This window comes from Myotis nattereri (genome assembly GCF_964212035.1).
Source record: "Myotis nattereri genome assembly, chromosome: 4".
In the NCBI taxonomy this organism is placed as follows: domain Eukaryota; kingdom Metazoa; phylum Chordata; class Mammalia; order Chiroptera; family Vespertilionidae; genus Myotis; species Myotis nattereri.
In genome coordinates this window covers 24,602,810-24,629,175 of record NC_138079.1, presented here as the reverse complement: position 1 = coordinate 24,629,175, position 26,366 = coordinate 24,602,810, and the positions used below count along the sequence as shown (strand labels likewise).

The 26,366-nt window shown below is 40.7% G+C and overlaps 2 protein-coding genes across 2 annotated transcripts in view; one reads left to right on the top strand and one right to left on the bottom strand.

Annotated features, from left to right (window-relative positions):
• On the bottom strand, positions 1–22,909 carry LOC308518366 (UPF0489 protein C5orf22). Its single transcript, XM_081090077.1, has 9 exons — positions 22,762–22,909; positions 20,334–20,479; positions 17,946–18,095; positions 14,742–15,171; positions 12,677–12,739; positions 12,118–12,239; positions 10,341–10,407; positions 7,908–8,047; positions 1–2,103 (listed from the first exon to the last, which is right to left on the bottom strand). Exons 1-9 carry the CDS (start codon positions 22,840–22,842, stop codon positions 1,971–1,973), a joined length of 1,332 nt encoding a protein of 443 aa, XP_080946203.1. The 5' UTR covers positions 22,843–22,909; the 3' UTR covers positions 1–1,970.
• Positions 22,910–25,132: 2,223 nt separating this feature from the next.
• The window catches only part of DROSHA (drosha ribonuclease III), a 103,999-nt gene continuing 102,765 nt past the window's right edge, over positions 25,133–26,366 (top strand). Inside the window, exon 1 of the mRNA XM_081089710.1 lies at positions 25,133–25,830. Coding sequence (XP_080945836.1) covers positions 25,811–25,830 — 20 coding nt within the window. The 5' untranslated portion in view covers positions 25,133–25,810. The remainder of the gene's footprint in view (positions 25,831–26,366) is intronic.

Below are 26,366 nucleotides of genomic sequence, written 5' to 3'. Positions count from 1 at the left end.
TTGGTTTTAGTCAACAAATAGGGACTGAATTTTATTCTTCTAAAAGAATTACAGAGCATGAGAACTAAACAATCCAAGTGTCCCTAGAAGGAAATTGATACCCTCTTGTTCTGCCTGAGTTAAAACAATGATGAATCACATCAGTTCATGGGAATTATAATAAATGACTACTAGCTAACCCAGACCCATAAGATCAATGCTATGAACACACAGAAATTATAAATAATTAATTAATACTACAGTTTAGTTTAAAATTTCAAAACCTCAATACACGCCTGTTTATTTCTTTTAGCACACAAAATTAATTTACTCGTAAAAGTAACATCTGTTTACAGAACTCTAATAAAAATTTAAAAATAAATAGCACTATTTTACAATTCTGATCTTACAGAGAAATAAAACTTTTTGGCACATAATGTTCTACCAAAATAGAAAGTTAAATCAGTTTGCTTTGCTTTTCACAACAGAAATAAGCATTCACACTATCAGGCTTGGGAAATCAACTTGGTGACAAGAAAACCAGAATCATTGGAAAAATGGGATCTGGTGCCATCTAGTGAGTGGTAATGGTAATGTGACTGTGGCTACCAGCCATTAAGTTAGGTTAACACTATAATTTTAGTGACATGCAACTCAACAGGTACACAAGGCCTGAAAGTTACATGCAAAAATGAAGACAACTACTGTGTTAGGATTGAGGAATAATGGTTTTTTTTCTTCTATAAATGTCATCCTACTTTTTAAAGAAAAAAAAATCAAGCAGGTAAAAATGATTACTGAACATGAGGGATACTAAAGGGGATACTTTGGCCAATTAAGTAAATGAAAAGCTGTAAGAGCGAGTCAGGTAGGCTCTCTTACTCTTACTCATGGGAGGCTGGTGGAAGGCAGTATTTATGGTAGGTCAGAAGTAAGGACTTAAATTTTTTCCCTATTTTTTACATAAAGAGCTGGTTTATTTACTTATTTAAAAATATTTTATTGATTTTTTTACAGAGAGGAAGGGAGAGGGATAGAGAGTTAGAAACATCGATGAGAGAGAAACATCGATCAGCTGCCTCCTGCACGCTCCCCACTGGGGATGTGCCCACAACCAAGGTACATGCCCTTGACCAGAATCGAACCTGGGACCCTTGAGTCCGCAGGCCGACGCTCTATCCGCTGAGCCAAACTGGTTAGGGCAAGAGCTGGTTTATTTGAAAAAAGTATCTACCCAGACTGCCAATAAAGTGGCACTTAGGAACTATAATGACAATCAATGCTCACACTTACCTTCATGGAGGCCAAAACTACAGAATGGCTTTTCTGATTAGCAAACTAGAGTTAATTTTTGTTCAGTTGAGTTTACTGAAATAGACCTCCTCAACCAACAATGCTGAGAGCATTTTTAGCAAGAGCTGGGCTACAGAACAAACACTCATAGAGAGGTAGACTTCCTGTAAAATTTTCATGAACTGGCAAGTTTGTTTTGTTGTTGTTGTTATTATTTTGGTAGTAGCTTTTGAGAATACTACTTTCCTATAAGGCCATGTTTGTGGCTGTCCTTCCATGATTTGTTTCTTAGCTGTCCCTCAAAAGGGCAGGGCCTTGTCTGTTCTGTTCATCACCATATACCCAGCACGGAATTATGTCTGGCACATGTCTCAATAAATGTCAGCTAGTTGAGTGAATAAATCAATGAATTAATGACTCTCATACAGTCTAACTGACTTACAGGAAAAAAGGGAAAAGAGAAAAAACAAAACACCCTCACAAAAGTGAGGACAATCCCAGAAAGGAAGAAAGGTAAGCAACAGGGGTAGTCTTGATGCCAAGAAAATTGCCATCATTCAACAACTGAGAATACCTGAAGGATTTTAAGTCAAAGTTAATATAAAAACAAAGTGTTTTCTGGAAGACTCATTTACAAATAAGTTAATGAAAACCTGCTACTACATCGCAATGTAATAAGAGTCCAGTGTTTTGCTGTTTCAAGGTGGAGAGGACTCTGCTGAGTACACCAGGTGGAGGTCTAGAGTCCCATAGAGGGAGCGGAGCACACTGAGGACTTTTTCCTGAATGGCGTCCACTTGCTCAGAAGGACAGTAATCATCCAGACTTGACCTGGAACCAAAAAGAGAAAGAAAAAAACCTCAACCACACAAATAGGATGAGATCACTGTGCAGTGAGGAAAAGCCTGTATGTGTTGCTATCAATATAAAATAGGAAGTATGCTAAATTTTGGAATAGCAGTTGAAAGCTACTAAATGTTTATTCATGTCAGGTACATGACACAACTATGTTCTTTAATCTTCTTAGCCACACCAAGAAACAGGTACGTTTACCTTCCCTTGAAAGGAACCTGAAACTGAGAAAGATTAATATGCACAGGGCCCATCTTCAAAGGCCCGGTGCTTCCTCACTGGCCTGCTGCTGCCCTGAGAGGGAGATGTTGCTGGGAACCCTGGGGCTCATTATTGTAGTGACTGGCACCCTTCCCTTCTTCTATGTGTACATTGGGGCTAGAACTCAGGAGGGAAGAGGCTTTCCAACCGATAACAGGGATCTGCTTCTAAAAACAATCTGTTAACTACACGAGTGTATAGGATCGTCCAACATGAAGTGTGGGAATGTGCTGGTGTAGGGATTGATTTCCTAGGTGGTAAGTATTGAGAAAAAGAGCCAAGTGGATGGGACAGAAATTGACATTTTGGGAGTTTTTCCGGAATCACCAAGGACAACTTGAATGGCCAGGCAGTTATGACGTCATTGACAAAGAGAGCTGGACTAAGATCTGAAATGATTTGATCAGTGTCTCCTGGTTCTGACCTGGGTGAGGAAGCCATTTAGAAGGACAGATTGGGAAGAGCGGTGTAGAAACTTTTATAGATAGAAATGGGATTAGAGAGAGAACCAAGATGGCGGCATAGGTTAACGCAGGAGTTTGCTGCTTTGAACAACTACTTCAAAAGTGAAACTAAAAGACGGAACGGACATCACCCAGAAACACTGGAACGCTGGCTGAGTGGAGGTCCTACAACTAGGAGGAAAGAGAAACGCATACGGACACTCAGAGGAGGCGCAGTGCTGAAGTCAAATTCTGAGGTGCGGAGTGCGCGGAGCGGGCTGGCGGTGGAGGGCGCGGTTGGCGTTTTCAATCGGGAGGGAGTCGCAGACTCTGAGCTCCAGATACAGGCGAGTCTTTAGGGACCCAGACTCAAACGGGAGAAGCGGGACTGCCTGGCTTCGGTCAGAGCGAGTGCAGCTTTCTCTCCGAGCTTTGCAGCGGGTGCTGGGACTCAGAGAGGCAGAGCCCCTGGGGACAGGACTGAGAGCCGCCATAACTGCTCTCTCCAGCCCACCCTGTTGATCCTGTGCGACCCGCCCCGCCCAAGCCCTGCACAGAGGCATTTGCCGGATAGCCTCAGGCAAAGGCTAGATTAGCACCTCCCTAGAGGACAGAAGTTCTCTCACTGCTGACACAGCTGATTCTCATAGCCACTTGGCCTGGAGGTCAAACCCTCCCTGGAATTAGCTACAACAATCAAGATTTAACTATAAGACCACGAACAAAGACTACTAGGGGGTGCACCAAGGAAGCATAACAAAATGCGGAGACAAAGAAACAGGACAAAATTGTCAATGGAAGATATAGAGTTCAGAACCACACTTTTAAGGTCTCTCAAGAACTGTTTAGAAGCCGCCGATAAACTTAATGAGATCTACAAGAAAACTAATGAGACCCTCGATGTTATATTGGGGAACCAACTAGAAATTAAGCATACACTGACTGAAATAAAGAATATTATACAGACTCCCGACAGCAGAATAGAGGAGCGCAAGAATCAAGTCAATGATTTGAAATGCGAGGAAGCAAAAAACACCCAACCAGAAAAGCAAAATGAAAAAAGAATCCAAAAATGCGAGGATAGTGTAAGGAGCCTCTGGGACAGCTTCAGGCGTACCAACATCAGAATTATAGGGGTGCCAGAAGATGAGAGAGAGCAAGATATTGAAAACCTATTTGAAGAAATAATGACAGAAAACTTCCCCCACCTGGTGAAAGAAATGGACTTACAGGTCCAAGAAGTGCGGAGAACCCCAAACAAAAGGAATCCAAAGAGGACCACACCAAGACACATCATAATTAAAATGCCAAGAGCAAAAGATAAAGAGAGAATCTTAAAAACAGCAAGAGAAAGAAACTCAGTTACCTACAAGGGAATACCCATACGACTGTCAGCTGATTTCTCAACAGAAACTTTGCAGGCCAGAAGGGAGTGGCAAGAAATATTCAAAGTGATGAATACCAAGAACCTACAACCAAGATTACTTTATCCAGCAAAGCTATCATTCAGAATTGAAGGTCAGATAAAGAGCTTCACAGATAAGGAAAAGCTAAAGGAGTTCATCACCACCAAACCAGGATTATATGAAATGCTGAAAGGTATCCTTTAAGAAGAGGAAGAGGAAGAAAAAGGTAAAGATACAAATTATGAACAACAAATATGCATCTATCAACAAGTGAATCTAAGAATCAAGTGAATAAATAATCCGATGAACAGAATGAACTGGTGATTATAATAGAATCAGGGACATAGAAAGGGAATGGACTGACTATTCTTGGGGGGGAAAGGGGTGTGGGAGATGCGGGAAGAGACTGGACAACAATCGTGCACCTATGGATGAGGACAGTGGGTGGGGAGGGAACTGGGAGGAGGGGAGTTATGGGGGGAAAAAAGAGGAACAAATGTAATAATCTGAACAATAAAGATTTAATTAAAAAAAAAAAAAGAAAAGAAATGGGATTAGTTATCTAGCCTACTCCCTATCACAAGTATTTAAAACTGAACAAGTAACAGTCTTACTAAATAACCTAACTTGTGATAAACTAATTCCATTCTTTGGTGATTAGGTGATTTTTATGGCTTGATGTAAATATTTAACACATAATAAATGATACACAACAATGTTAAATTATTAAATACTGTCCAACATATACATATCGATAAAGACCTACTTTCAAGAAGTATCATATACAAAAGATTAATTTATGACAAATAAGGGGCTGTTAAATGCTTTAAAAACATTTCTGGCCTCTTTAACACTGTTAGATTGGTTCTTCCCCTCCCGCCCCTCCCCCCATTGATTTTTAGAGAGAGAAGAAGGGAGAGAGAAAGAAACATTGATGAGAGAGATACATGGATTGGCTGCCTCTCACATTTGCCCAGACTGGGGCCGGGGAAGGAACCTGCAATCCTGGTACTGCCCTTGACCGGGATAGAAACCAGGACCCTTTGGTACGGACACTCTAACCACTGAGCACACTGGCCAGGGCTGGAGTGGTTCTTGATGGGAGTACCAAAAGGGAGTTTTGGAATTCTGTAGGTACATTTTTGATTGTCAAATCATAATTAGGGGCCGGAGAAAGAGGACAGGGCTGCAAGAATGCTTACAATATGCAGGATAGTCCTGCAACATAGATATGAATGACCCTCTATGTCCTCAGTACTTTCCAAGCCCCCAGAGCACTCAGAGTGCAAAACCAGGTCCTGGTTTTCATTGTTTGACCCTAGAATGTATCATATGAATAAAGTATTTTTGAAAACAGATTCAATATGTACTAAAATTTTCAGAAATGAAACTACTCTGTTAATTGAAGGAAGACTGGACCAAGAGACTGTTTTAACTAGAAAGACTCACTTATGGCAGCGTCGTTCAAGTTATTTGGCTCATACAACATGTGAGTCTCTGTCTGCGTCTGTAACTGTTACATTTTGTGACTCTGTTTTAATAGGTATTACTTTTATCAATGACTTTCACTTCTCCTTCATGTTACAATGGTATTTCTGTGTATATACATATATGAACATATATTTAAGTTAGGTATATAAGTAGGTTACTGCTATAGACTAAGACTAAGTCTTTGTGTACTCCCCCCCCCCCCCCCCCCAATGAAATTCATTATTTGGAACCTAATTCCCAATGTGATCATATCTGGAGGTAAGCCTTTGGGAGGTGATTAGGTCATGAGGGTAGGAATCTCATAAATGAGATTAATGCCTTTACAACCATGATCCCAGAGAGCTCCTTCACCCCTTCCACCACGTGAGGTTATAGGGAGAGGATGGTTTCTATGAACCAGGACCCAGGTCCTCACCACAACTCTGAACCCGCTGGTGTCTTCATCTTGGACTTCCCAGCCTTTAGGCTGTGAGAAACAAATTTCTGTTGTTTATATAAGAAACAGGTCTATGATATTTTGCTACTGTAGTCTGAATGGACTAAGACAATTCTATTATCTATATATTATGTATAATATCCATATACTTTAAAATTATGCAGTTAGATTACCTATGAATTTTGTTATAGGGCCATAAAAGATGTTATAAAATGCTTGTCATACAAAACATAAACATTATTTGAGTATTTAAAGCAGTTGCCGAAACCGGTTTGGCTCAGTGGAAGAGCGTCGGCCTGCGGACTGAGGGGTCCCGGGTTCGATTCCGGTCGGGGGCATGTACCTGGGTTGCGGGCACGTCCCCAGTGGGAGATGTGCAGGAGGCAGCTGATCGATGTTCCTCTCTCATCGATGTTTCTGACTCTCTATCTCTCTCCCTTCCTCTCTGTAAAAAATCAATAAAATATATTTAAAAAATAAATAAATAAAAATAAAGCAGTTATTTTAGAATCTAACAGTTCTCTATAAAACCAGCCCAAATATGAACATAGAAAATAAAGTGTTTTTTTTTATGCCGAAACTGGTTTGGCTCAGTGGATAGAGCATCGGCCTGCGGACTGAAAGGTCCCAGGTTCGATTCCGGTCAAGGGCATGTACCTGGGTTGCGGGCACATCCCCAGTAGGAGATGTGCAGGAGGCAGCTGATTGATGTTTCTCTCTCATCAATGTTTCTAACTCTCTATCTCTCTCCTTTCCTCTCTGTAAAAAAAAAAAAAAAGAAAAGAAAATAAAGTTTTTATTGTTGTAACTATTCAGCACATTAGTATGTTTAAATCTAAAACATGGCAGCACCTAAATATTCCTCTGTAGGACAAAGAAATGGGAATTCCTGTGTTTACCTGAATAATAAACACCAACTTCAAAGACAAGATAACATGTTCTTTGCTAACCATTACTAAGTAGAGGGAAGAGAAAATACAACATCTGAAATTTGAGCTGAGAACGTAAAAAAAAAATAGATTAAAGAATTACTGTATCAGTAATCAGCAGATTCATTTAGGGAGATTTGTATTAATTCATCTAGAAAGGTTGCCACTGCTATAAGAATTTGCCACAAACATAGAGGCTTACAGCAACACAAATTTATTATAGTTTTGTTGGAGGTCAGAAGTCCTGAAATAAAGGTGCCGCAGGACTGCGTTTTTCTTCTCTTGGCTTTCCTTGCCTTCCCACCTTCTATAGCAGCGGTTCTCAACCTGTGGGTCGCGACCCCTTTGGCGGTCGAACGACCCTTTCACAGGGGTTGCCTAAGACCATCCTGCATATCAGATATTTACATTACGATTCATAACAGTGGCAATATTACAGTTATGAAGTAGCAACAAAAATAATTTTATGGTTGGGTCACAACATGAGGAACTGTATTTAAAGGGCCAGAAAGTTGAGAACCACTGTTCTATAGGCTGCCTGCAGTCATTCCTGACCGCATGGCCCCATCTCCATCTTCAAAGCCAACATCCTCGCACCTTCCAATCTCTCTGACTCTGAACCTATCTTCCTTGTAAGGATCCCCGTGATTACATTCCATCCACCGAGATAATCCAGGATAATCACCATATTTTAAGATCCTTGAGTTAATCAACACCTATAAGGTCCTTTTGCCACTATAAGCCAACATTTTCACAAGTTCTTAAGATCAGGACATGAACATTTTTAATGGGCCTTTATTCAGGCTATCACACTTACCTTGCAATTGTTACAAGAGTAGGTTTTGGTAAATTTTTCAGTAAATAAAATACAGACTGAATAAGATACTCAATTTCTTGTTCTGTGCTGATATGGTGAGGAAGTTCTGAATAATCACAGGTTAGACCAGCCTGATGAACCTGAAAATAAGACAATTAAAAATTACACTGTAAGGCTTTATTGTTTTTAGAAGATTCTTTATCCATTAATTGCCTTGCTGACAAATCTTTTAATATTTTTGTGAATTGGGATGATTTTTTTCCTTAATAATTTCTGTGCCACAGAAGTTACTTATTCTCTCAAGTCTGTAAGAACTGGCCTATACTCTTATTTGAGCCTGATGCCTTTTCTAGAAATAGTTCTTTAACTACTCTGTAAGTTTATTTTATGATTATGGATTCATTCAGTTTCTGTATTTACGTGAGTCTTTCTGGCAATTCAGTTTCTAGCAAATTATCCATTTCACCTAGATTCTAAAAGCTGATATAAAACTATACATAATATTCTCACCTTTTCTCCCAGTGTATTATTTTCTTTTTAAATAGATGCACTTAGTACTACATTCAAAGCTTTAGGAGAATATAAGGGAGAGTCTTCCTATCTCATTTAACCTACTGTTCCTAGTTTCTTGTGTATCCTTTGTGTATAAGCACATATTATTGATATCTATACATGCATTTTAAATATAAACGACTGGCACCAAACTCAATATGCCTGAAAGCTGGAAGTGGCTCACAAGCTGGCATTTTGCAGCTTCTGCTTTAAAGTTCTGGAAAACTGGATCTCAAATATGTCACAGTTTTGCCTAGCGTACATGAGTGCAAAGCATGGGGAAAACACTAATCTGTTATTTTACTGGATTAACATCAAAGATTTAACTGGCAATGATCCGTCAATGTAGTAAAATGACACTCTGCATGATCTTTTCTACTAAATTGATTAAAACACTCAGTGTCCTAACCCTGCAGCTATAGGCATGCCATATTTGATTATATAATCTGTGACTGAGCCCATGACATCCCTTCTCTCAACAATGTATAAAACCCTCCCAACTATCACAAAACCCAGATGCAATGGAACAATGAAAGTAGATCTGCATGAAGTCACATGCATTAATATCACATGAGCGCAAGCATTTTTAAACCCTAAGTGTCTTCTCTTTCATTCTTTATTTTTTATTTAATCCTCACCCAAGGAGTGAGAATATTTTTCCCATGGACTTTTAGAGAGAGTGGGAGGGAGAGAAGGAGGGAAAGAAAGGGAGCGGAGGGAGAGAGAGAAACATCAATGTGATAGACACACATCAACTGGTTCCTTCCCACATGCTCCCTGTGTTCCCTGACCAGGAGCTGGGGTTGGATCTGCAACCCACGTATGTGCCCTTGACCAGAAATTGAACCTGTGACCTTTCGGTGCACAGGCCGATGCTCTAACCATTGAGCTCTGCTGGTCAGGGCTTCTCTTTCATTCTTAGTAACTGCCATTAAAAAGAAGGATGACTATGTATGGTGCTAGCTGGGTATTAGAAATACTGGGCGAACACTTTTGTAAAGTATATGATTGTCTCACCACTATGCTGTACACCTGATTCCAATACAAAATAATACTGAATGTACAAAAAAAAGATAAGTCTTAGATTAGCCACAATTTAACCAAAATATTCTTTTGCTGGTATTTTTTATTCTCATAAAGTTAGCATTAAGTCAATATGTAAACTTCAGTTCAAATTAGGTGGTTCGATTGTATTCCATGATTAAATAAAATATTAAGAAGCACCAGAAATAAAAGAACACAAGGCTGGGGCTGGGGGTGTGTGTGTGTCTCAGCTCTGGCACAAAATCAGAGAAAAAGCACATGAACTTCAGCTGGGAAAATTTATACTTCAAAGACTGCAGAATGATATCAAAATAAAAGAGATTATCATTAAAGGTTTCTCTTTTGCCACAGAATTCAAGTCACTGCTGGCAAACAAAGTCAGTTGTACAGCTGATTCAGTTAAGATGCCAGCACCAATTCACCAGAGCGCTTTCTTGCGTCTTTCTGTTTGGTTTTTATAATCAGAAAATTTTACAGAGTCAGGAAACAAAGGAGGAAAGGAGTAAAAAATAAATAAATAAATAAATAAATAAAAATTGTATTCTTTCTTTTCTCTGGAAGAAGAGCTCTGACAGAAACAAAAACAAAACCCCACAGACACAAAAATACAGCACTTTTGCCTCATAGGTAAAATTGGGAAAAATATGTTATTCCTAGAAAAATTAAAAATGTTCCAGCTTCTAAAAAGCATGTATTTCTTTTTCACCACTTAAAAAATATTCATTCACACTTCCCAAGAACACGAATAAAAGTGACCTACTTTAACAAAAAACAGTTTTCTACCCAGAAATGCCTTTGGAAAGGGCCAATTTTTTACTTCAATATAAAATCATTTACCATTTCATAGTCTGGCACATCCATCCGTTTTTTCAAACTCTGCACAAGTGGAACTAGTGATTCCATTCTGGAAAATAGCCACAGCTCAATTAAACATCATATCACCGCAACCAAAATTGCAGTAGCCAGTGATACATTACCCTTAAAATTCACCACTAATAATATGGTTCTTGGGAAATGAAAGATAACGCTGTTCAAATGTCATCTTAAAAATGTTCCCTGCTGCTTCCTTACCTAAAAAGGTTACAGATTGTGTTCAAGATTGAAAATTAGCACTTGAGAAACCGAGCTTTTCCTTTTCTTTAAAAATGCAAGTTCTACTGTGACTTTAAAAGTCACTTTGATCAGCAAGAAAAGTGCCTTTAGCACAGTGTTGAAAAAAGCCTGAACTGATGTTAAAGTGCCGGGTTACTATTTACTGATGTGATTATGCATAAGTAACACACAGCAAAGGAAGGTATCTCTCCCTCATCATTTAGCCAAATAATTCCTCTCCCCAGAGATAACTGCTTTTCTAGTTTCCTCCTTATTCTTCCAGAGACCTGCTGAATTATCTCTCTCCATATAAAAGCCTAAGCGACCATTACGACTGAACGACCAGATCGACCAGTCACTATGATGCTCACTGACCACCAGGGGGCAGACGCTCAATGCTGACGCCCCCTGGTGGTCAGTGCACTCCCACAGCCTGCCTCCGCGGCCCCTCCCCGCTGCTTGGCCAACCTCCTGGGGTCCCTCCCCCCTGCTGGCTGGCTACTCCCCACCCCATAGGCCTTGATCGCAGGCCAGGCCGAGGGACCCCACCCATGCACGGGTTTGTGCACTGGGCCTCTAGTTTTCAATAACTGTTACATAACAAATCTTAGTGGCTTGAACTACTATGATTCTAACTATATTTTGTTGCTACCTATATTTTGTTGTTTCTCACATTTACACGTTGAGAATAGTCTGTTTGTGGGAGATCAATTTGAAAATAAGCTGGTTCTGGTCTTCTATGCTCATGGGCACACAAAGTTTGTGTCTGACAGTTTTATTTTAGTTACCTGGTCTTGTGAGTTTATATAACTTAAAGAATTATTTTAGAGAACGGCAGCTATAATATTTATGTCACTTACTATTCTTTCAAACTAGTATTAATACTAAAGGCATTCTTCACTCTGCCCCCAAATAAACAGATGATCACTTTAAAAGAACTTTTGTCTCCCTATTTTCAGGTTGACACTGAGAGAATTAGCCAAATAAATGACCCAATGACAATCTCAGCTCTCAAATCTTGCTCCTTGATGCTATGGGCAGCTTGAAAACAAACTCTTCTACCCATAGTTGGGCTACCCTTAAAAAGAGGCACATTTTCACATGATAATTTACTAGTCTAGTAATTTTTTTTTATTTTACTTAGAACAGGGGCTGTCTCACTCATCTTTAATCTTCCATGAAACCCACCACATCTTGTGTATAATAGGGGCAGCTGCTGCACAATGACTAGAAGCACACCCGCTTGTATGTGATTTGGGATGACTGAACCTCTGTGCCTTAGCTTCCTCCTCTATAAAACAGAAATGATAATAATGACGCTGTAAGATTGTTATAAGCAATAAATAAGCTAATGCAAGGAAAACCTTAGAATTATACTGGGCACACAGAAAATAATAAATGCTAACTAGTAAATTTGTGTTGAAATTTAATACCAATTTTCAAAAGCAATTTAGTAAATCTAGCCATCTATCTAGGACTGAACTATAGTAGAGTTGGAGAAAAAAATGCCTGAAGGTCTTACCCAGGGTTTGAAGCCCATTTCTGTACAGTTTCTTCATCATCACAATCACACAAATCAGCAAAAGTAGCTTCTAAATCTTCTAGTTGGTGAATTCGAGTATCAACACAATCTACCAAATCTTCCTTTAAATGCACAGAAAAGCCGAGATTATAGTTATTCTTTCAAAAACAAGTAAAGGAGGGTGGGGGAAGTAGAAGTGGGCAAAGGGGGGATAAACGGGAACAGAGACTTGATTTTAGGTGGTGAGTGTACAATGCACTATGCGGATGCTGTTTTATTGGGTTGTACACTTGAAACTTGTATGGTTTTATTAACCAATGTCACCCCAATAAACTTAATTTAAAAATAAATAATTTAAAAAATACCCTATATTGTAAAACAAACAAAAAAAAATCGCAATTCATTTAATTAAAACATGATTTTCAAGTACAAATCATAAACTTCCCCATTAAACACACACACAAAGATTTTGGACAGTTGAGAGCCCTCTAATAAACTGTGAAGATATTATTAAATATGTGACAAATAGATAAGCCCCAAAGAAATAAATGGAGGATACCTCTGTCAGGTTGGTGCCAGGCTTTTTAAATTGGTAGAGCTCTTGTAAGATTTTGTATTCCTCCTAAAAATAACACAAAAAAATCGATATACTAGAAAAAAAATTATTTTTTTCAATGATATGCTTTAAGTGAAAAATGGCTGTGATACAAGAACATCCTACATAATCATTAAAAAATCTATCTGGGAAAATCAGGCAAAATGTACAATTCAGATTTCATTGTAAACATTATAATTTCTTCAGAGTTTACTCTATCCTTCTGGGCATGACAAGTAGAGGTCTATGATTATTTAGATAAATCACAATGGCTTTTGATATGTATACAGAATAAGGATTGTAAAGTACAGCAGCATCATTATAAATCAAAAACTGAACCTAGAAAAAAGACAGTTAATTTGAATTTCCCCAAAATAGATCTGGAACAACTTTCTGAACACGAAGGCAAGCAGATACACATGCCCATAAAATGCACCCTTGAATGCTCATTTGGACCATGAACTCATCTGTTTCCCAAATACATAATTCTATTTTAGATCAGTGCATACTGGTATTGTCTGGTGATTTGCATTTAAGATCTGCTGAGGTATCCTAAGGATCACAGGACTCAAAAATTAATTATAACAAGTACATGTGTAATTAGGCACCTTATTGTTTACTGAAAAATTTGTCACACAGGGTTTTATAGACATAAAATATCTCTGGGCTCGGCCAGCCTGGCTCAGTGGTTGAGCATTGACCTATGAACCAGCCTGGATGAGGGGATGATGGCTGTTTGCAGCTGGTCACACTCCCTTCAGGGTGGGGGTCCCCACTGGGGTGCCTGGCCAGTCTGGGTGAGGGGCTGAGGGCCGTTTTCAGGCTGGTGGGTGACTGAAGCTCCCAACCTCTCCTTTTTTTCTTTCTTTTTTTATTCTGGGATTTATTTACCTTCTATGGCTGTCACTGGAGCTGAGAGCCGGCTTTAGCTCTGAGGCTCGGCTCCAGCTCTGAGACCTTGGCTGCTGAAAGCAGGAATCTAGGGTTTGTTTGGGTTCTATAATTGTAACACTGTTGCGGTCCTGCTCGCTCCAGCTCTGACGGCTGAAAGCACGTTTCTGGGGTTTGTTTAGCTTCTATAATTGCAACATAGTTGCTTAGAGTGCAAGCTCAGAGGCCGGCAGTGGCAGGCGGGGAACCTTGGCTTCCTCCGTCACTGGAGCAAGCAAGCCTCCTGTTTGCTTCAGCTGCCTGGCTGCCAGCCGCCATCTTGGCTGGCAGTTAATTTGCATATCTCACTGATTAGCCAATGGGAAGGGTAGCGAAGTTACGGTTAATTACCATGTTTCTCTATTGTTAGATAGGATATATATCTACATTAATACAAAAGATGCAAATTGACCATACCTTCACAACGCCTACCAGCCAATCAAGAGTGACTATGCAAATCAACCCAAAAAAGATGGCAGGTTAATTTGCATTTGCAGGTGCCGAGCGGCTGGGGGCAGGATGCAGATGTTCTGCACCGCCCCAGCCGCTCCGGGCTTCTGGGAAGCGTGGGAAGGCAGAAAGGTGGCTCCGGCAGGAGCGAAGGCGGTGCCGGTAACCAGGGGAAGGAAGGCTCATTCTTGCACAAATCTTCGTGCATCGGGCCTCTAGTATATACATATATATAAATCATCTCTGGGAAGATACCATAAAAAACTGGCCATAGTATTTGTTTCAAGCTAAGAATCTGAGGGTATGGGAATGGGTAAGAGACTGACATTCTTTAATGTACACACATTCTTCTATTATATCACTTTTGTTTTTCAACCATCCATGCACACATCACCCCAATTACTAGTAATAGATGCAAGATAATAAATACTATCTAGAGCAGGGGTCTGTTTTTGTATGGCCTTCAAGTTATGGATGGTCTATATAATTACAAAGGCTCTGAAAGAGCAACAAGGAAGAATATGTGACAGAGGCCATATGATGACTCCAATACCGTCATTACTATCTGGCTGTTTGCAGAAAGTCTGCTGATCCCTGATCTACAGAAATGTCATATAATTCTCAAGATCTACATTTTAAAAATGTTTACCTGAGTGAACATTTCTTTGAAGGGATTCTTGACTGAAAAAAAATCTAAGTCAATATCTAAAACAAATGCATCCCCTTTCTTCAAAATTTCCAGAATTTCTCCAGAGCTGACTGTAGTCTGGCATTCCTGGCTCTCAGAAGAACGTGAACATGAAGGTTCCAGGCTGGTGTGGACCCTTCTCTGGGTCACTGTGTCCTTTTCCAATCCTTCTGAACAAGAGGCACAGTTAGTAGAGGCAGTGTGTTCTGTGTCTTCCCGTGCTAGCTTTGGTTTCTTAGCAGAAGACACTGCATCGTTTTCCTCTTGATTGTTACAGAGTTTATATGGCTTTACCATAATTACATCCAATTGTAAAGGTTTTTGGTTCTCTAGCTGGTCTTCAGTTACATAAAGACCATCACTTAGGAAGTAGTGATCTGTACTTGTTACCCTGGATCAGAGGAAAAAACTATTTTAAAGATGAATAGATAAATTAACTGATATTTCATATAGCATTTCCATGGCATTGCAGATCTATAAGAAAGGACATATTAGACAAAACCTGAGAGCTGTCTTTAATATTTGCACTTCCTATTCTTCTGTAGAAATAGCATTCCCCAAGTTTTTAACTGGGCACACTACTGCCCAGTCACATTTGACTAAGTTCTCGCCTTGCTCTCCCTCCCCACCTACTGGCATATGACATGGAAGTGGCAAGCCCACTTGGAATATGAGGACAAAGGCAACATTCTAGAGATAATGGGGCAAAAAGATAGAAGGAACTGGGGTTACCTAAACAACAGAACTGCCATCTGGGCCCTGGACTGAATGCAGTAAACTAATCTGAGAAAGGAAAATGATGCTGTTCAAGCCGGTGCCTTGGCTTTCTCTCATACCAGATGAAACTCTATCTCCCCCTCCTCAAAAAAGAAAATCACTTAAGAGAAAAATTACACATCTGGAAATAATTCTTATAATAGAAGCTCCCTCTGATGTATTTCAAAGGTTCGTTAAACTTGATATAATCATAATATCTACACTAATAAAAGAGAAAGATGCAAATTGACTGCACCTTTGTGACGCCCACCAGCCAATCAGGAGTGAGTATGCAAATTAACCCAACAAAATGGAGGGCAAATTAACCCAATAAAGATGGAGGGTTAATTTGCATACACAGACACCGAGTGGCTGGGATGCTTGTGTCATTGCCATGGCGATGACACAGGCGTTCTGCACCGCCCGAGCCGCTCCAGGCCTCTGGGCCAGAGCGAAGGCAGTGCCGGCAGCCAGGGGAAGGAAGGCCCATTCTTGCACGAATCTTCATGTTTTGGGCCTCTAGTTTTAATATAAACAGCAACTTAAAAAAATCTTGTACACGTGCAGCACGTATTTCACAAGTTGCAGATTTCTGATTTTAGACACATTGGCATGATCTTACCTTTCCAACTATATAATGCCTTGGTAAATGTTATGAACAGTGAATGCAGGCTCTATCCAACTAAAATAATGGTTAATAATTACTCCCACCCACTCTACTCCAACATATACAGCCTTAAATTGAAAAAGACATAATTGTCCCAAAAAAGATTAATGATGCAATAAAGCTAATGTCCAGGCTTATTAAAAATTGTATCATCCTAAAAAAGACAAAGGCTTAACCTAAATTTGTATTCTTCTTTAATAATGGATATTTTACTTTGTTAGTATCAGTACAAACATATACATTTCAGACTGTATACCTACATGTATGGGAATTTCTTTCATATTTTTTACTTGTAGGATTAAGATCATGAGATAATCAAAATCTTCCTAATATTATTACACTGAGTTTCAAATGTCTATTTCAGATTGCTCAAAATTATTTGATTTTGCAGAAATCTGTTATAGGTTAAAGCAGGCCTACTCAATGAAGTATTGATAAAAACCCTACCACTCTTTCACATATGCTGGAATTATGTATAATATTTATTATATGAGGAACCCTATTTATTTAGTATTATATCCTCAATAAATACAATTTCATATATACAAAATTAAGTTATTTGTGTAATTGATAATAATATATAACAAAAGTGAGTTGTATCACGAAGGTAAGCCAGAAGTAAAAACTATCATTTTCAGAGAGAAAGATTTCATTTTCCATGTATGACCATTTAATCCCACTATCCTCCAGGTTATAGAAAGTTATAGTTCCACTACTTAAAACATTCATCTCATCACAAGAGAATTAAGAAGATACACAAAACATTGATTACATAGCTTTACAACAAAAATAGTTGCACATGTAAACTGACAGAGTATTCTGTAATTTAATTTAGATTATCTAAAGCTGATCATGTTAATAAAATTAAAACACCAAATCTACTTTATAGCCATTAGATTACAAAAAAAAAAGTGAGCCCAGTGGTTCAGCATTGACCTATGAACCAGGAGGTCACCGTTCTATTCCTGGTAAGGGCACATGCCCAGGTTGCAGGCTCGATTCCTAGTAGGGGGCGTGCAGCCAGCAGCCGATCAATGATTCTCTCTCATCATTGATGTTTCTCTCTCTCCCTCTCCCTTCCTCTGAAATCAAAAATAAAAAAATTAAAAGATAAAATTGAGATAATTCTGCTTTTTCACTACTAATTGCTCCATTCAGCAGATCATAGTTATATTGGAAGAAAATAGTAAATGTATCATTAAATATTTAAATCTAAAAAGTACTTCAACGATTTAATGGAGTTAGTCAACAATGGAGCTAAAATTCTAGATGATGAAGATCATGTTATTCAAAAACAAACTTGGCACCCTGGCCTGGCGACTCAGTTAGATGGAGTGTCGTCCCATACACCAAAACGTTGAAGGTTCGATCCTGGTATTCCCAGTTGGGGCCCGTGAGAGGCAACTGATAGATGTTTTTCTCTTACATCAATGTTTGTCTTTCTCTCTCTCCCTTCCTATTTTTTTCTAAAAATCAACAAAAAAACAGCCACCAAACATATCCTCGGGTGAGGACTGGAAAAAAAACACAACAAAAATCTTGACCAGTAACAAAATATAGATGGTGGGTGAAGAAGGTCAAGAGACTTGAAAACCTGTTCCTGGTGTTTGAGAGCTCTTTTTGGAAGAGCTGAGGCTAAATCTGACTCTCTACATATGTTGAGATACCTATAAATTATTGCAGGAATCCAACATAAGATAGAAGCATTCAACCTTTCATATTCATAAATATGAGGAAATTACCTGATTGTTGTGGTAGAAGTGTCTTTACCTACTAAAAAGTGATGTGTACCCTCTCTGATTTGCTGAGCCCATGTGGGATGAAGCCATATTACATTGGAAAAATGGCCAGCATAAACTGCAGGCATAATCCAGTTCTCAATACTTAATTCTCTGGAAGAGAAACAGAGAGAAAGAATGAAAACTATCAGAGTGATTTTTTTCCAAATGTAATTTCATTCACAATAATATTTTAAGACAGTAGGTCTCAAAGCATGGTCTGAGGGACCCTTGGGAGGTGCCTGAGACCTTTCTTGTGACCACTAGTTAAAAACAGTTTTCCTAAAACACTAAGGCATTATTTCGTTTTTTTATGGTATTGACATTTGCACAGGTGGTGCAAAGCCATGGTGGGTTGATGTCCTAAGATTAATCAAGGTAATAGAACCAAACTCTACTAGTAGTCATTGTATTCTTCACTACCATGCACTAACGCTCTCCCCCTCCCATCAAAGTCAGTTTCAGGTAAGAATGTCCTTCATGATTATAACTTGATCTTAAGTATACATTTTAAAATGTGGCTTATATCTATTTTTATATCACAAAATGAGAAGTGCACGGAAAGCACTTCTGCTATATACTTTGAAGTAAGTGGTTGTCTCAAGGAAAAGCACTTTTGATTCAATTGCAGGCTAAATACCAAACTGATTAATAAACCATGGTTTTTCAGACTTGAATCTGAATTGTTGGATTCTACAGTCTAGCTAAGCTTTAGGAAACTAACACTTATCAAATGTCGGTATAATATTAAAGAATATTCACAATGATCTGAAAAGGCTATGAAAATTATCTTCCTGAATCTTTTTCATATACTTCCACCAAAACAACATATGGCAACAGACTGGATGCAGAAGCAGATATGAGAATCCATCTGCTTTCTATAAAGGCAAATATAAAAGAGATTTACAAAAATTTAAACAGTATTGTTCTTCTTACTAGATTTTTTTTTTTGCTTTAGAAAATACATTTGTTTATTTTCCATAAAATTTTTGATGCTAACATATAGAGCAGTGATGGCGAACCTTTTGAGCTCGGCGTGTCAGCATTTTGAAAAACCCTAACTTAACTCTGGTGCTGTGTCACATGTAGAAATTTTTAGTATTTGCAACCATAGTAAAACAAAGACTTATATTTTTGATATTTATTTTATATATTTAAATGCCATTTAACAAAGAAAAATCAACCAAAAAAAATGAGTTTGCGTGTCACCTCTGACATGCGTGTCACAGGTTCACCATCACTGGTATAGAGGGCTATTGTTATTTTGAAATTAATATTTTATATACATCTCAGTTTTAATTTCAAATATGGTAAATATCAATAGATATAACCCACATTAAAGAAAAAGCTCAATGATTTTTAAGAGTATAGGAATCCTGAGACTAAAAAGTTTAACAACTATTATTCTATGACTAACTGTACAGTCTGCATCCCTGTTTCATAATTCTTTTCAATTTCTAAGACATAGAACCTCTAAATATAAAAGAGTAAGGACAATGGCAGAGCTACCATGTTTCTTTAGAAATTAGTGCTCTGAGTTGGGGTTTTGGAAAAAGTGAAATATAGTAAGGTAAAATTAAATCACACAAGTATCTATCTTTTAATTTTATAAATCAGAAAAATTACTGCTATGTAACTTTTTATATTGTATAAATAGGCTACATTCTACCAAATATGCACTTAAAGAGGCAGGGACAGAATTTCAGGGAACTTTCTTACAGAAGAGAAACTAACAAGTAACTATTTAGAGATACATTAGGTATGATCCTTCATGAAGAATAGAGTTACCATTTCACTTTCATCTCAATGATTCTATATAACTGAAAATCAGCAGGATTTGTGACCTGAAAGTAACAAATTGGGAGGTTGAAAAAACTCAATACTGGAAGACAAGATACACAAATTAAATTATTGCACATTTTCTTGTGCCTCAGTTTTAAAATGGAGAGGAAGGGAGAATTGGCTCAAATAACTTACCAAGTGTCTTCTTTTTCTAAAATTCTGTATTTTATAGCAGAATCTGGCAAACACTGGCTGAGCCACCTGTCTTTGTAAATAAAGTTTTACTGGAACAAAACCACAGCCATTTGTTTACATACTGTCTAGAGCTGCTTTCACACTAGGAGGGCAGGGATAAGCAGTTGCAACAGAGACCATATGGCCAGCAAGCCTAAAATATCTACTACCTGGCTCTTTAAGAAAAAGTCTGTCAACACTAGCTCTAAATAAAATATAAAAGGCAAACAAAGCAAACTTATAAGCTTAACAAAATCTATTTCCCTTAACTGCTTATTATCTACTGCAAATGGTATTCCAAGCACATAAACAATCATTAACAAAACTATATATTACCCAAAAAGAGTTTCCTTATCAAACACGGTGTCAGCTGGCATATTCACAGGAATAAGGAGATCTGGATGTGAATCAAAATGCACAAAACTTATATTACTGTCAGGAAGATGTTTTGAGCCAATGGCGCGGTATATGAACGGCAGAACCTGTAAAAGACGCATGCACACATTCAGAATTGGCACTGACATCACGAGCATACACTCATCTGCAGACTGCAAACGTTAAATGTAACTGCACGTAATCTGAAGCACACCACATTGTTAGCAAGCAGGAAAATATATGTCGGAAAAGGTGCTCATTGTAGATGATTTAGATAATGATCTCAAGCTTTATTTTTTCCCTCAGAACTTCCAACTTGCACCTCCAAAGGCTCTAATGGGCATCTCTGCTGTCATCTTGCCACCACAACAAACTTAACAGACAATGTGAAGAAACAAAGGGTGAAGGCTCAGAAAACACCTGCTAGTTCATACATGTTCTGGCACTAAAGATGTGTTCATGCTACTCTGGGTCTCAGGGCCCTTTCCATACTTTAGGAGGGGCAGTTGGGCTAGGCAAGTGGCCCCTTGAGTGTGGCTCTTCCACAAAATACCGACTTCTGCGCATGGGCCACAAAGTTTCAATTGCACTGTACGTGCGTGCCCGCACATGATATTTTGTGGAAGAGCCACACTCAAGAGGCCAAAGAGCCGCATGTGGCTCGCGAGCCGCAGTTTGCTGACCACGGGGCTAGGCGGTCTATAGGGCTTGGTCCTGATACAGTCTGTATATCTGTAGGTTTAAGACTGAATTTGACTAAGCAAAGAAAAAACCCCTTATAGACACTGACAAAGGGAAAAGGGAATGGAAGGTAGAAGAGGGTCAAGGTGGGATAAAGGACTTGGAGTGGTGAACACACAATACAATATACAGATGAATTAGAACTGGACACCTGAAACCTATATAATTTTATTAACCAACTGGAGGCTCGGTGCATGAAATTCATGCAGGCGGGGGGGGGGGGGGAGGGGGGCGGGTGTCCCTCAGCCCTGCCTGCACCCTCTCCAATCCGGGACCCCTTGGGGGATGTCTGATTGCCGGTTTAAACCAGAAGTCAGATATCGCAATCTGGGTCCTCGAGCTCCTAACCACTCAACTGCCTGCCTGCCTGATTGCCCCTAACTGCTCTCCCCTGCCGGCCTGATCACCCCTAACCACCTCTGCCTCGGTGGACACCAAAGCTTTGTCCTGAAGGATGGTGGACCTGGTCTAATTAGCATATAACCATTTTATTAGTACAGTGAGGCCTTGACTTAAGAGTGTCCCAACTAATGAGTTTTTTGAGATACCAGCTGTCTCTCCGCCAATTTTTGCATTGAGTTGATAATTTGAGTTAAGGAGCTCCTTAACGAGATCGGTCTCAGAAGGAATTAAACTAGTAAGTCAAGGCCCCACTGTATAGATATCACTCCAATGAATTGAATTAAGAAATACCCCACAATGAGTTATGAGAGGGAGAGAGAGAGAGAGAGAGAGAAAGAGGGAAGAGAGGGAAGGGAGGGAAGGGAGGGAAGGGGAGGAAGAGAGGGAGGGAGGGAGAGAGAGGGAGAGAGAGGGAGAGAGAGGGAGAGAGAGGGAGAGAGAGGGAGAGAGAGAGAGAGAGAGAGAGGTTGAGAGAGAGAGAGAGAGAGAGAGAGAGAGAGAGAGAGAGAGAGAGACTGAATTTGAAGGCACCGCCTAACCCACACTTGCTCTTTCTCTCAGGTCCACACACACAGTGTGTGTCCAGGTCCTGAGAAGCCAAACGTCCTTCCTCTCCTCTTAACTTTCTCCACCCATAAATCCGGGATCACCTTTTTCCTCTTTCATATCCAGAGAATTCTCAAAGTTTATTCATGCTACTTAAAAAAAAAAGTTTCAGATCCATGGACCTCCTTTGTAGGCTTCCAGAATCTGCATTCAGGCACTGTTTTAGCAACTCTTCATGTATAGAAACTATCTTTAGTGTTTAGAAACGGGGACACCGTGCTAAAAAATGTACGTGCACACTGTGCACACAATAACACTAACGGCTCCAAGAAGGCTACGGTGACTGTCCCCGTTTCACAGATGACAGTGCGCATCCTTAACAAAAAGCCTCCCACCCACACAGCAGGACTGTGCTGGCGACCAGACAGCAGGAAGCCCGCGCTAAGGTGCAGGTAAAGGTAGGGATTCCGGGCTCTGCGGCCAGACTGCCCAGGGTTCGAATCCCGGCACCACCAGTGGTTGGCTGCGGGGTTTTGGGGCAAAGCGTGCGAGTTGCTCGCGGCCAACTAAGTGCCCCAGAAACTCCGGCGCCTACTCTTCCAAGGTCCTGGGGTTCTCCCCACCGCAAGGCAACCCGCGCCGGTACCACATTCCGGTTCTGTCCCGCCTCCCAGGCCCCGGCTCCGCCGCGCCCGCTCACCTCCTGGTGATCCTCCACCACCCACACCGGGAGCTCGGGGTAGCGCCGGACGCGAGGGCCTTCTCCCGCCGCGTCGCTCATGTTTCCGCGCTCGGCTGCGTCCCGGGAGCCCGAGGACCTGCAGAAGCCGGAGAGCCGGCCCTACCACCCTCCCCGGGCGCACAGCGCACTCACCCGGTTGCGGTTCCGGATTGGAGGACGCGAAGGGCAGAGGGCGGGCGCCCGAGGGCCCCATGAGGGCGATTGGCTTAGATGCCCAGCGCTGTCGTTGACGCGCCAATCACTGCGCGCGAGGCGCGGCGGCGAGTCCCGCTGTGTCCCGCCCGAGGTCCTGCTTTTTCTCGGGTTTGCTTTTTCATTCCCTCCGTTTCCTGTTCCGGAGGCGCTGGCGGCGCCGCGGTCTCGGCGGCTGCAGCGTTAGCCTGGCTCTGCTCTGACGGCGACCTCGCGGGCCGGGAGCCTTTTTGCAGGTAAAAGGACCACCTTGCGGGGGTTCGAAGAGGGAGCGTTGGCGAGTGTCTGGATTTTCATGGGGCTGGAGGCCTGGGCTGCGGCCAGACGCGCCTGAAAGTTAAGCTCGGACAGCCCCTCTTCAGATCTGCAGCGCAGGGCAAGAAGGCGACCCGAGGCCCGGGTCCCCTAAGTACAAAGGAGTGACAGATGAGAGCTTTCATTCATTGCTGGGGCGCGTGCGCTGGTCCCCGCCTGGGGTCGTCCGCGTGTCGCCGGGGCGGTGGACCGTGAGCCAGCCCATCCTGGCCGGGTTGGGGTTCACAGTCTGGCGGGAGATGCAAACAGGGAAACACGCAATTCAGCCGGAGGAAGGTGATGGGCCTGCGGATTCATCTGGGGGGAAAAGAGGACGTCTTCATAAAAGCGTAGTCACATTTTGCAACTCTTTCTACATAGACCGATGTTCTGCACGTGTTAACTCTTCAAAACAGCTCTCTCACTTTCCCTGCTTCCAAACACCAACCTGGAACAGGCAGAAGCAGAAAATGATTGCTTTTCCACTTGTAGCAGATTCCTTGACTTTTGAATTAAAGTTTGCATCCATAACACAGCCTGACTATACCTTGAGGAGGGCAGTTGCATAGTCAGTGTTTTCAGATGTTCTATCTGTAGGAGCATCCCGGAGGATCGCATAGTGAATGTTCAGCTGTTGCACAGTGAACGAGCGTGTTAGTGATTCTGGCTGTTGCCCATTCCTAGGTCCGTGAGCACGTTCCTTTGTGTTACCCCAGGGCCTAGACCCAGTGCATACTTCTTTTCTTGTGTTTATTGCATTGTGTTATTTTTATTTAAAAATGTGTTTGTATGTGGGTTCTGAGCTCCTTTAGGATTGCAGGCTGTGTCTTACTCATCTTTGTGTTCAGCACACAACCTGCGACAGTGCCCCACACGTATTGGCTCATTCAGTGTCGTATGAATCAGTGGAAAGGTTTTTGTCTGGTTTTGATAGTGCAGATCGGTTGTGAATATATGTGAAAGGGAAATACACAGTAGCAACATAGAGACATCATACTATTGGTGAGACAGTAAACCTTTATTCATCACCTACTGTGTGCAGGATGCTCTGCCAGGGGCTGTGAAGGATCCAGAAATGACTATGAATCAACCCATGTCCTCAAGGAGCTAATAATCTAGTGGAGAAGTTAGACATGTGCACACATGACTGTACTATGAGGCAGTCTCTGGTAAGTGCTATAAAAGAGGTAAGTACAGACTAAGAGGGAAGTCTACAGGGAATGAGATGATGACTTCTTAAGGGAACCAGGGAAGGCTTCACAGAAGAGGTGACATTTGACAGAGGTAGGTGGGTAGAATTCAGTGGGCAAATTCATAGGGTTGTAGATTTCAGAAGAGCAACAGCAAAGAACAATCTGGGGGATATGGTAGAATTTGGTATTTTAGGCAACGGGGAAAATCTGGAGTGATAGGTTATCTTCATGGGGAAGATAACTGAGATTAAGCCTGGAAGGAGTTGGGTTCAGATTGTGGAGGGCCTTAAGTAGCAAGCATGGAGTTTGAATTTGATTCTGTTGGCAGCGAGTAGCCCGTAGTGGCAAGATCAGCTGTCTAGGCCTTAGATTTATCTTGAGGGTCTTAGTCTGAAAAATAATCATTATTCAGATGTTACTTGGTGCCTGCTATTTATGAATCCCAGTGATTGATATAGCTAAACACCTGAAACTGTTTTCATGAGCCATTTGGAAATCCACCTTAAGCTCATTGGTGTTTAGTTAAAAAGACTTTAGGGAGGTGCTTCCACATTGAAACTTTTTGCATTTAATATTTATTTGAGATTTTTAAACATTTTTTTTGAAGTTTAAGGATTTGGAAAGTCATTCACTTTCATACCATTCTTCTATGGGAAGAGTGGAGAATGAAAATCAAGGATAACTTATCTCTACAGGATTATAGTTATGTTTGAATTTGAATGCTGGTCTCATTGTGAAAGATACTAGAGTATGGAGAGGGGGAGGAGAAATAGTTATTCTCCCCAAATCTTTTAACAAATTAGAAATGGAGCCCTAACCGGTTTGGCTCAGTGGGTAGAGCGTTGGCCTGTGGACTGAAGGGTCCCAGGTTCGATTCTGGTCAAGGGCATATACCTTGGTTGCGGACACATCCCCATTAAGGGGTGTGCAGGAGACAGCTGATCAATGTTTCTCTCTCATTGATGTTTCTAACTCTCTATCCCTCTCCCTTCCTCTCTGTAAAAAATCAATAAAATATATTTTAAAAAATTAGAGATGGAATATGCCCAAATTTCTAGTCTTTTTAGCTACTGATGGTTTTGAGTCAGCAAGACAAGTATTAAAGACATCTTAAAAGTTAGTTGTAAACTTTAATTCGGTTCAGCATCCTCTTAATTTTGTTAGTTTGCTAAATGCATTGGAAAATTCAAAATTAGTGTTAAAATAATTGCAGAAACATTTTCTAGCATTATCAGTGTAGGAAGCTTTTTTACGTCTCTCCTATTCTTTCTGTCCTTTAGAGCTCATAGTCTCTGTGGGAGATGTGACTCTGACCCAGACAGCACCTCATGATGCAAGGCAACACATGGTGAGTGGTGTGATGGGATTGGCAGTGGTTTAGGGAGAACAGAGAGGAGTGAGCACTGTGCTGGGTCATAGGCTGGGAGAATTCAGGTATGTGACGTGAGGAGGAAATGTGTTCATTTGGGCCATGTACATGGCTAGGAACTCAGCCCACAGCCATTAATGAGACAACCCAGAGCCCTGCAGTGATGGAACTCACAGTTCTCAGGTGCAGGCAGACATTAAGGATGGAATTCGGTAATTGGTTGGTGGGTTGTAATTCTTGTAGGACCTGCTAAGAAGAAGCACAGAGTGTGTGAGAGCAGGAAACCTAACAGGCCTGCAGGGTGTTGATAGTGATAGTAGAAGGTCCTGCAAGGGTGTTATTGTAGCAGCCAGGCCAGAGACGATGGTGTGAAGTGGATAGACTCAAGTATTTACAAACCAAAAATGATAGGAATTTTAAGATATTTAGTTAAAAGGGGTAAAGATGGCAAAATCATTAGATAATTTTCTGGTGTATGACTTTAAGACCAATATGTATCTGGTATTTTCACCATA

Excerpts from the sequence above, each read along its gene's own strand:
- LOC308518366 (XM_081090077.1), bottom strand. The coding sequence starts at position 22,842 with ATGAGCGACGCGGCGGGAGAAGGCCCTCGCGTCCGGCGCTACCCCGAG. Across the intron at positions 10,408-12,117 it reads AAATGGGCTTCAAACCCTGG|AATGGAATCACTAGTTCCAC; the intron begins GTAAGACCTTCA and ends GCTATTTTCCAG. Across the intron at positions 8,048-10,340 it reads ATGTGCCAGACTATGAAATG|GTTCATCAGGCTGGTCTAAC; the intron begins GTAAATGATTTT and ends TCTTATTTTCAG.